The sequence below is a fragment of the Asparagus officinalis genome, chromosome 7 (assembly GCF_001876935.1).
Source record: "Asparagus officinalis chromosome 7, Aspof.V1, whole genome shotgun sequence".
Classification (NCBI taxonomy): domain Eukaryota; kingdom Viridiplantae; phylum Streptophyta; class Magnoliopsida; order Asparagales; family Asparagaceae; genus Asparagus; species Asparagus officinalis.
The window spans coordinates 97,774,019-97,786,555 of NC_033800.1; the positions used below are offsets into that span (position 1 = coordinate 97,774,019).

General features: G+C 37.1%; 1 protein-coding gene across 1 annotated transcript; it reads right to left on the bottom strand.

Moving 5' to 3' along the window:
* Positions 1,978–12,453, bottom strand: LOC109850290. Its single transcript, XM_020420269.1, has 2 exons — positions 11,777–12,453; positions 1,978–2,349 (listed from the first exon to the last, which is right to left on the bottom strand). Exon 1 carries the CDS (start codon positions 12,346–12,348, stop codon positions 11,779–11,781), a length of 570 nt encoding a protein of 189 aa, XP_020275858.1. The 5' UTR covers positions 12,349–12,453; the 3' UTR covers positions 1,978–2,349; positions 11,777–11,778.

Consider the following 12,537-nt stretch of genomic DNA (forward strand, 5'->3'; position numbering starts at 1 on the left):
AGGGACCATAACCCCTTATTTATAGATGTTGTAAATTTACAATTTGGCCCCTCAACAAATCACAATTACAACCTGGTATCTGCACATATAACCTCATGATTTATTTAAATACTCATTAACCCAAATTAATTGATCACTTTAGTGGGTTATCCTGAAAGATAGCAATACACATTGATTGCCGAGTTAACGTGATACTGATCGTGCATTATTATACATCCAAGGGGTGGTCATCTTCGTGTTGTTGGCACCCCTTAATCGATCTTGAACGTCAGCTGGGGTACTAATCCCTCGTTTCTTTCTTGTAGATGCCCTTGCTTGCGGCTGATCCCCAAAAACTAACCTCCTTCATATCGACCGTTCTTCTCGACCTTTTAGAGCTCGATCTCCTTCTCGCTGGCACAGCGCATCTGACACAGAAATACATGCATCTCTCCGCTAGCTGTATGGAAACTGATATATATATAGAGCTCTTGCAGTAGTTTCCATGAGTGGCTGATACTTGTCGACGTACGTACGTCGCATTCCTGTATCTGGGTATTGGGCTTGAGAAGTCCCAAAACCCTCCTCCGAAGAAAGTAATCGACGAGCTCTATATATGTTGGTCGGCGAAGACCTCACGCGCGCCCAGTCCCCCAACTCTCGCTTCATCAACCCGATGAAATTAATGCGATTGAAATTGAACCGAATCAATTAACCTCACTCTCTCTTTTGATCGCAAAGGAAGGACCAAATTATAACGACGAAAGAAGCCAGGATTTTTCCTGGGGGAAAAAATAACAACAACGAATACTAAAGAAGCGGCAGGAGGCGCTCAGAGAAGAAGAAACCCTTAGCCTATAGCCGTACATATATATGCAGCTGCATGGGATTCCTAGTTGGGGTACGTAGCATTGGGATTACTTCGATAAATTAGGAAACAACACCGCAAGATAATCATTAACGAGTTGCCATCCATGCCAGTTTGTTATACATGAAATTGCACAGTATAATTAGGATTACTAGTTTAAACTTCGCTCACCGAGGCCTGACTGATATTTATAATATTCACCCACGATTCATGCATTAGTAATGATTACTATTGGAAACTCCATTACTCAATATTTAAGAGTCAAGAGTCCTAATTAACCGATCGCTAACATTTCTATTAATAATGGGGTTTCGTTTCATATTAGTCCCTTACCTCTTTCATGTTTTAAAACTAGTCCTCAAGTCGCTTAAGTATCTATTAGCTCCCCGACCAGTTAAGTTATTTTAAAATTAATTAGTCCCTCAGATCAACTGTTGTTGAGTCATCTAATTTTTAAGTTATTTTGAAATTGACCCCTTCAGTGGAGAGTTGGTCGTTAGAGCATGGGTCACAATAGCGGTTTCGGTGATTTTGAGGGATTAACTCCGAAGTAAAACTTACAATTGCCGGACCCAAATGCAATTTCAGTAAGCTAAGGGACTAATCTCAAAGCATGAGATTGATTAGTAAACACATGTTAAGCTAGATGACGGGTATTTAGTGACCTTTTAGATTATCGGTGAAGTGCATGTCACTGAATCACTCTTTCGTAACTCTCCCGTCCGTCGTACGGCTGCACTCATTCTTCACTCGTGCGTTCTACTCGATTCAGACTTAGCTGCTCCCTCTCGTTTGTAGACAGTATAGTACGATCCGCAGCTTAGCTAGCTAATGGTCCTTATAATAACAGACTTCTATTTGAGCTTGCAAGAAGTTGGTACTAGTTCAAAGTCTCAACTGCTCTGCCGTGGAGCCCAAGATACTGATTCATTCGCTAAGTAATAGTCTGAGACAAGAACCAGTTAGTCGCATCCACAATTAGTAATTCCTATCAGCGACCAAGGCCACACAAAGAAATACACGGCTTAAACATTACATTCACATTCAACAGAAAAGGCAAGATGCACCATTGAATATATTTATCCATAATTTGCTGCATCAACTCTATACGCAAGTAAACTGAGCACGGCTTGAAAAATATCCTGCAATCGATTTCGGATTATGAAAACAGCATAGCAAGATGAAGCAACTTACAGCTAATCAATGACTAAGCATGATATCTCAATCCAAGTATTAGAACATCAATATTCAAAAGGAACACGAGAGATAAGCGATAAGCCATACAAGTAAAAGTTCGAGCTAATTCGGCAAGCAATTGACAGATCTGAAGCTGGGAGTTGTTTTGAGTATCATAGTCACTTGACAAAGTGATTTTACCTGATGATGCAATAATAGCACCTCATCGACAAGGAAGACTTTTCATCAGGTCGCATCACCTGCAAACTCAATAAGTAGTAATAGCTTGACCACCATCCTAAGCCTTCACGCATACAATCCCTCGCCTATAAAGAAGAGTACGGATAAACATAAGGTGAGACCGTCTACAAACACTAAATCATCAATACCAGCAAGAGGAAGAATAAGTAAAAGTTTGTATGTCGTAAATAAGGCATGGTTTGTCACACAGATAGATAACTCACACTACTGTAAGAGGTGGGAAAAACAATAACAAGGATCAGAAATTCTTTCTTTCATCTAAATATTATCAACAGTCTTGTACAACAGTCTTTTTTCCCCTTCATCTAAATATTATCAAACACTAAATCATCATATACCAGCACAACTTTAAGTATGTCGTAAATAAGGCGTGATTTGTCACACACATAACTCACACAACTTTAAGAGGTGGGAAAAACAATACCAAGGGTTAGAAATCCTTTTTTTCAACTAAATATTATCAACAGTCTTGTACACCAAGTTCATCCTGTCATGACAAAATTATAGCCAATTTACAAATTTGTGGTCTTCTAAAATAGAGAACAGTGACTCACAGATGGAGCCACGCTCACGTTCAACAAAATCTATCACAGACATAATAATTGCTATGTTGCATAGACTTGAACAAACGAGAATGAACACGAGTCAACGATATACGACCAATATTAAAAATACACTGATGTGTGACATGAGGAAAAATAGAACAAATACACTCATGATTCTTCTGTCCAGCAGGGTGCCTGACACGTCACATCTCCGTGATATAAGTGTATGGCTAATAGATAATTTGACCTTCTTGTTGACACTTAAGAGGGTGTATAATTTTATTATTTCTTACTAATTCTAAGTATTTCCTGTTGATGAGCCAAAGTAATTGCGCCTATTTAAACTTCGCAAGACCCTCAGAAAGTTTCACATACAAAGAACTGGGAACCCTTATGGGTTACATCTGAAAACATGGGAGAAATGCATAGAGATTAGGAAGGTGAACGCACTCTGTTGGGCCGACACCGACACTGAGAGATTAAAGCGAGGGGAGCAAATGGGATTAGATACTCCAGCAGTCCTAGTTGTAAATGATGGATGGATACCAGGCATTGTGTGGCCCATAGCAGAACTCGCAACTCATTGATTTAGTTGTAAAAGACAGCATGCTAATGTTGAGTGAGAACGGTAACCTTGAGAAAGGAAGATAGATAACTATGAAATGTCAAAATCTACGAATAAGATGCGCGTTCATTTGCACGATTACAAATCAATGTTGAAAAAAAGTGGTGTAACTCGTTATTTCAAGTATGTAATGCAACAAAAAAAGAAAAAAAGAAAAAAAAACCTTAAATATTATGTAACACTTTGAAACAACTCAAACATTGCTACAATCTAGGTAGCACGGATAAGGGTGCAGACACGGACATGGTTACGGACACAGGACATGACAAATTTGTAAAATGTAGCATACGGGGACACGACTTATCATTAGGTCAAATATTGAATTAAAATACCTCTAACATGTGTATGTTCCTTTCTATTATTTGTAACAATTAAGAATAAAGTTAAATTAAGTTAAGAATAAGGTTTAACAATAAAAGTTTAGTTTTGATCGGATGGGATAATACGATGGCTATTTTTGAAATATTTAAGTAAAGGGTTTCTATTTTCCGGTTCAAAAACCGATTGGTCTTTAACCCAATATTACCAAATAAACTCGTTTGGAGTATAAGTAATAGGGAAACCGGGGTTTGCTTGGCGTGTCGCCGCACCGTGTTCATGTCCGACACGTGCTGGACACGGCATCCAAAACGTTGTGTTCGAGTAACCTAGGCTACAATAAGTAGCATACACTATTTCAATATAACGTATGTTTATTTAAAGACAAGTTATAGTAGAGGCATGAGCATATTTTTTTGTTTGCTTTGTTTAAGACTTAACATAGTTAATTGTGTACTTTTGGGTTACTTGTTAAGCTTTGGATAACTCATAGACACATCGTAACCTTGCGCTAATATAGATAACATACACAATTTCAATGTAATGTACACTATTTAAGAATAATTTATAGTAGAGGCTTGAGAATTTTTTTTCAGCTTTGTTTAAGTCATTTTTTTGTCTCCTTTGTTTAAGTCAATTTCTTTTGTCTGCTTTGTTTAAGTCTTGAAGTAGTGAAGTATTTACTTTTGGGTTATTTGTTAAGCCTGGACGGATTCTTGCATTGTCATTATTGACACTTGGTGACATCATTATGCTTGTGATTGTGCTTAAGATTTGTGAAAAATGAAGTGAATGTAAAACTATGAAAGAGATGGTTGTAAATTTGTTATGGTATATTTGAACATTTATTGCAGTATTTTTTTTTTTTTAAATTAGTATAGAATGTATTAAATTTTGGAATTTTACATTAATAAAATTGTTACGGGGTATACTACAGATGAGCCCTCTTAGCTATACCTTCAGTTGCCCTTGACGCCCCCTCAACCAATATATTACCACTTAGCACACCTGAATCTCCATTTTTTAGAAGGTAATTGCAAATAACACCCCTTTGTTCATGAATTGAGGGGATGTAAGTGCTAAGAAATTAGTTGAGGGGGTGTCAATTTCTACTGAAAGTATAGATGATGGGGAGTTATCTGCAATTTACCATTTTCTATAGTCTGAAATCTGTACTATTCATTAAAATTATTATGGACATAGTTATATTCATTTTATGGTAAAAAGATAATAAAACATGTAAACTTATGTTATGTGTTAAGCAATATGTTTTTTTAAGTTATAAAGGAGGTGTACTTCTATACTACACTTGTTTTTCAACATTGTGACAAAAGCAAGAAGAGGATGCATTCCGGTCATACAATTATAAATTTATGATGATTACGGAATGATGCCTATGTACTTCGATCCAGATGTGGTTGGAGCCACATAAAACTTGAATAAGAAAACAATTATACATTATTTGCATTTTCTAATATGGTTCCAAAAACTGAGATAATTCTTGTTATATCAGCTAGAATATCTAGAGCACTGTTTAAAAATCATCTAGCGATATTATAGAGACTGAAATGTCATTTGACAAGGCTTGCTGCAAGGAGATAGGTTTACATGTCATTTATCGTTTTTGAAAAATTATTAGTCGGGATTTTTTGATCTGTCCGGTGACATTTTAGGGTTATCCCGATATGTATAGTGACATGTTTGAAGTAAAACAAGAAATAGGATCGTAGTAGGTTCTGGGTTGATATTTGTTTTAAAGGTTGGATTTGAGCATATGGCTCAATTGAGCGATATCCAATCCTAAACTTGCTTTATATAATTTTTGAACAGGAGAGTTAGTGCTCTATCTAATGTGTTGCCTCACATATTTGAGTCGAGTCTCTTTACTCTTAACTGCTTGTTACCCCTTAACATACGAATACTTGCTGCAACAAGTCCCTCTCTTTTCTCGATTTTTCACTGCCTCTCCCTCAACTCCTTGTGTTGTATCTCATGATTTTACATTTTGTATGTTTATATTTTGTTTAGTTCACTATGATATGTATATTCTCTATTCAATATGAAAATCTGATAATTAAAAAATAGCCCTGATATATCGCCGATATCTACAATCTAGTATGGAACCTTTTTCTAACATGACCTCGATATATGAGGTCAATAACATTATATCCTAGAGTATAATAGGAAAACATCATACGGGGTAAGTCAAAGATGCTGCAACATGTCTGCTTAAGTAAGTTATGTATTGAAGCAAAACCTACGTACTCTAAGGCACCACTATATCAACTCCGCTATATACAATCACAAATACCACATGTACTGAATCCACCGACAATCATTACATATAGTTGAGAGCAATTTATCCAATTAAAAAACATGCTGCCTTACAACCTCTAAATTGACTTGTAATAAAAAAATTATAACAATACTTACCGTACAAATATGTTATAATGTTTACAGGATTCGTACGCATAAGGGAAAAATAAACTCAATTAAGAATCAAATTGATGATTCGGCTATAACATGGCTAACACAGGTACTACATGGCCTCCTTAATTGTTTCATTAACATAGTCAATAACAAAGTTGAAAATGACGCTAAGAGATAGTTCCCTTATCCATTAGAACTATCGACATTAGTACTTTTGACAAACATAGGATTATAAGATTCTTGAAATTCTTTTGTACTAAGAATTAAACCTTTTACCTCTTAATTTCACATACCACTTGCTAATAAAATAGTATTTTGACCAGCCGACTAGCGACTAGGTATCAGAAGCATACCCCTAATAGCACAAGCTAGAATCCTCCAATACATCCTCACTCCTCAGTATTACTAACACCCTGTTTAGGGATGTAGACCAAGGTTTTAAATATCGAATATCGGAGAAATGTCGGATGGCCAAAATTCATATCCGATTACGGATATAGGGAAATATCGGGGATATGTACTAAATATCAAAATGCCATAACGAATATTTACATATATATTATAATGCACTAAAATGTAATCTCAACATACTTAATGAAATCTAAGCATATAAAATGTAAATTATATATATTTAGGATCACTAATCAACCTTGTAAAAATGTAATCCCAACATACTTAATGAACATCATTCCATACTAAAAGGTCCTTCAGGCTTGGACTTCTTTATATACTCTTGTACAGACAATCTCTCCAGATCTAAGTAGAAACTTGTCTACACTTTGATCATTATAGGTTGTAGGAAGATACTTCTATATTGATTTCACTTTCAACTTGTCCTATATCCTTGAAAGAATCCTACCCTAATCTTGACTATTGTCACCATATGAAAACCCAACAATTTTGGCCTAATAGGGAAAAGACTCTACGACCATCAGATATGTCATATTAACCAAATTACTAGTTTATATTTACTAACAATTGGTAAAGGCTTAGGGGCCATACCTACCATCATAAATATGATCGCTATCTTGACTTTCCTAGTGATGTCAACCTTGCAATGATGACATACCTCATTGCCCAATTCCTTCTTGTTATCTGGAATCTATGACCTTGACCAGCACAATTCTGACCATCTCTACAATTCTACAGGGTCCTCCAGTGGCACAATTCTGACCAAATTACTAGTTTATATTTACTATCAATCAGTAAAGGCTTGAGCTGAACCTATCATCATAAGATATGATCGATATATTGACCTTTCTAGTGATGCCAGTTTTACAGTGATGACGTACCTCATCGCCCATTCCTTGTGGTTATCTGGAATCTATGACCTCGACTGGCACAATTCTGACCATCTCTACAATTCTAAAGGGTATTATGATCCTCTTGGTGAGGATGCCCATGTGTAATTTATCTTTGAAGGCTATAAGTGTCTTAAACTCATCATTCACGTGCTTCCAGTCATTGTTAAAGAACTATAGCATCAAATAAATGTCTAACAAAAGATCATCATGTTTCTTAGTGTCCATGTTTGTCATAAATTCACTGCCACCATGTTAGTTGTTATTGCATGCAATGATTGATCTAGCCAATGTTTTCACACCAAACATGATTCAACATTAGACTACAAGGATCAAAGGGCAAGAAAAAGGCTAACAATTACACAGATGCAATCATGCAAGTGCAGACCCCTAGTATATCCCAACAGGAAGCGATCTAAACCTATACAAATTGATGTCAAAATGCATGTTTACTAATTGAATCAAAGACGTAGAAGCACAGACAGATGCAATAATGTCTTAAACCCAATATGCATACACCATTCAGACAAGATATTTAACCTAAAATAACAAGCAAATAATTCCAAATAAGATTGCATTTCGGAATGGTGAAATTAGTGCTTCACATCTGGCATTGAGAAAGTTTCCACTAAAGTGGCAAGGACTGAACTTGATGTTCATCCAACGAAAGGAAAGTTCATAAATATAGATGGCTGTTGGGCTGCAGCATGATTGTTGAAGGTTATCTAATGGAGACAAGATTGTGGCTGGCTGTTGTAACGGATTTTCGTTTTAGGATGAATATTCAGGCCTGCAGGTAAGGGCCTAAGGGGAATAGGCAAGAATACACTTAAGCAAGTTGACAAGATGATTTGGATCAAATCTGAAAGGCTGAAAGGGAATAGTCAATCTGAAAAAGCAAAAAGAGAAGGAAATAGGTGAACCCAGCAGTATTTAGATAAAGTTTGTGTTTTAAAACAAGGAAAAGGAAAGAAAATATAGAAAGACAAAGGATATATAAAGAGGCTTTACACCTGCAAGACGGAGTATCACATGCAAGACAACTTCACACTATGATAAGTCTGCTTCAAAGAGAAAGAGAAAACGCATGAAACTTTCAGACAACAAATTCATTGGTTTTTTATTTAACAGCAGCCGTTAATAATATATGGGTCGGAGTACTAACAGATATATCCCCTAAGCACAGGAAATGACTCCTAAGAGCGTAATAAAAAGGAGAAACCAAAGCAAATGAAGCATGGTCAGGCAAATGAGCAAAAGCTAAATTGTAGCATCTTCTATGGTCCATATGACACTAGTGTACACACGATCCTCGTCAGATAATTTCCATGGGGTCAACAATGACAACAAGAATAGCTGAAGTTGATCACATGGTTCCATTTTTTAAACGATAAAAGATGAATTTATGTAATTCTTCTAGTTTCTTTTTTGGCAATGATTACTGTGTGCCTGTTAACTACCATAAACTGGAGCTAGGTCCAAGCAAGACTTCCTTAGTTGATCTTGTCAAAAGCTTGTGAACTACCATTATCTTCTCTTCGATGGAAGAACAATGAACAGAGGATAATGGAGCAAATTTATCAACAACAAACAGACCAGGTTTCATTAGCCACTAGGGGGGTCATAGTCATTCTCAAACAATAAACCATATTATGTCAGAAATAAAGTAAGTCATAGTCAATCTTGTGGTTTCTCATGTTTGCATTGTTCACCGGGTGTCTAGGAATTATTTATTAGGTAAAGCATTTGCAACCCCCAGTGAAGCCAAGTCTTAGCTCTTGTGAATGGCAATCAGGTTCTTCCAAGTTCCAAAAACCATTCTCATCCTCCTCAAAACTTCTTTTAGCAGAACTCTCCTCTGTAATCAAATATCCTGATGGCTACTCCGTAGCTCCGCCTCCGAGTAATTTACCCCTCCAATTCTCAAAATACAGCACTTAAATCTTAGTCCCTGCTTTATGCATTTTCCCCTGTATTTCATGATTCAATGAATCCTTCTTTTTAACGAAAAATGTGGCACAGCTCTCTTGATCCTAATCCTTATATCCACTAAAAAAGCCAGAGAATATAACAGATTTTATTCAAGAATGTTATCAAGTCCTAGGCATAAATGTTAATCCGACCCTGCTCGTACAAGCCCATCACCCAACTTAGATTGCTGATGCTTATATTGATATACAGGTAAATGATAAACCGAAATGCATAGACAAAAAGCTAAATAAAAAATGAAGCAAAAACTACTTAATTATTAACATTAGTTTGACTTGATAACTAATTTTATCTGTGACCTCATTATTGACATAGGAAAATATTTCTTAAGAATACTCAAATTGATATGAAACTTGAGTTTAGATTATCATGATTAGTAACAACTTAAATTACATTTGCAAAAAATTAAAGCGAGTTATCTTATTTAGTTTAAGTTTTTAGGTGATATTATCTTACCAGGTGTACTTTCAAATAGTGATTTTTCAAAACTACAGCTGACAGCATTAAAAGTAGTCAAGTTTTCGTTCAAAACCACATCCATCATGTTTTTATAAAAGCTATTTGAAAACCACATCCATCATGTTTTTATAAAAGCTATTTGAGCAACCTCTATTAAATAGCTAATGATAATTAGCTTGAAGATAGACTAAATTCAATCAGTTAATCAAATGAAACCATTTAGCTAGACTTAAATTTCTGCCAAAATCTTTAACATCAGAGTAAATAACAGCACTAAAAAGAAAGTGATTTAAACTATTAATCCACAAATGTAAGGAAACCGACAATCAGCCAAAACATTAAGTCAGATAAAAAAAACTTCCTAACATTGCCCCAGAGCTTCACGAGGGTTACAGACCACTACCAGTTACCTAGGTTGCATGGTAACGGTACGAGCACCGCATACGATAAAATAAAGATGTGCATCATGGATATAGAGGTAAAGTAATGTTCTACTGAATATATATAGCAAATAGTAACAATCCAATCATGAACATCGTACTGTTAACTGTATACAAATAAATTTGTAATATACTACATGCCAATTCATAAACTCAATATGATGCTCAATCTGTAACCATAACAAGGTTAAAACGAGTCTACTCAATTTATATACACTACCTAAAACATAGCATGCTGGATCTCCAAGGAAGTATCCAGACAAGAACCCGTAAGCATCAACATGAATCGCATTAGATACATGTCCGGTACAAGTATCATTCTCTTGTCAAAGAATCAATGCATCAATGCAGGTTACAAAAGATGGTGAAATTTTCAACACTTTGCCAATGCTAATGCTAACAAGTAGAATACCTTAACATTTATTGCTAATACCGATCTTACACTATGGAAATAATCTGAAACATTTCATCAGAGGAAAAACACAATCACAATGCTATTCAAAATTTAAACTGGTTTTTGTTGTGCCAAGAAACTCATGAGATAATTACACTGATTATCGTTGTACATGGAACATCAGGCAAGCAATCATCACCAATGTGATGTTACTAAGGCGAGCGCCTTTTGGCGCCTCAGATGATCGCCTAATGCATGTGATACAAGGCGCGAGGTGCTGATCACCTATTGTGAAAAAGATTCAGACGAGGGCAAATTCCCTTCCTCAAACCATCAAAGTGGAAATTAAAATATGGCGTAACCAGTCTTTTTACTATGTTCTGAATCCAGTTATTGCTATAAGCACAACTTCAGTGTAGCGTACACAAATCCAATTCAGAATCCCCTTTTTCTTCTTATACTGTGAAACTGTTGCATGATGCTACATACGCACTTTATGCAAATGATTCAAGAGGTCACAAGACAGGCACAAAAGGAAAGTGATTTGGGCTCCCGAAACCTATGCCTATAAGCAGAAAAAAGAAAACCCACAAAGAAGCAACAAATCAAACACGTTTAAACAAACACCTAGCAGGTCATAATGTAATCCAACTTCCATGTATCAATTTCATCCCATATAAAAAACTTAGATAAACATAAACCCGTATCCCCCTGTCCCCACCAAATGAAATCGAGCTAGCTTGAACTTCTACTAAACTAAAACCAAATAACAATGATAAATCAGACAAACGATCGTAGGGAATTTGAACAAACACCTATTTGGTTATAATATAACCTATCCCTCCACACTTCAACTCCATCTCAAATCAAAAGCCCAGATAAATATGAAACCCATATTGACATAGCTTCGCTCAACCAAAACTAATCAAAATTAACATCAAAATTTTCACCAAATGGAAACAAAACGAAAATAAACAAACTCAACCATTACCTCTACCTCCTCCAAGATCGCATGCTGCTCCATGGGAACCTACTCTTCTCCTCCTCCTCCCCCTCCTTCCCCTTACCCCTCTGATCTCCTCTCCTCCATCCAACCCCCCGCGTCTTATCCCCTCTCCTCCCCTCCTCCCTTACCGGATCCCCCAACCAATGCTTGGGGGTCCGAACCCGACCCGCTTCGTCCTCGCCTCCCTCCTCCACCACCGCAGGCTTCGCCCTCTTCCCCACCTTCTCCTTCATCGACTCCGTCACCCACGGAATCGGAAACAGTTCCGGCGAAATCGACAGCGGGTTCTTCAGCGTAATGTAGGCTTTCTTGTAATCGGGTTTGGCAGCGAGGAAACCGCCCCGTTTCTTCTTCTTGCCCTCCATGTTCAGGGTTCGGACGTCATCGATCTCGAATCCGTAGAGGGATTCGAGAATGCGGCGGATCTCGATCTTGGAGGCGGAGGGGATCGTTTTTAGCGCGAACTCGCGGATTGAGTCGAAGGGAGGGTTTGGGAGCAGGAGCTTTAGCGGGAGGTTTGGGAAATGGACAACCCGACGGCCGAGGCGGCTCCCCATTTTTAGGGTTTTCGGTTTTGTGAGAGAGAGAGAGAGAGAGAGCGAGCAGAGGAGAGGAGAGTTGCAGAAAGGGTTTTCGTTGCAGGTGGGAGACTGACGATTAATGGGGTTTTGATGGATGGATGGACGGGTTTTAGGGTCGGATCCTACAATACCCGTTTCGGGAGGGGGTTTCTTTCGGAGAGAATT

Coding starts and splice junctions, on each gene's coding strand:
- LOC109850290 (XM_020420269.1), bottom strand. CDS start 12,348: ATGGGGAGCCGCCTCGGCCGTCGGGTTGTCCATTTCCCAAACCTCCCG.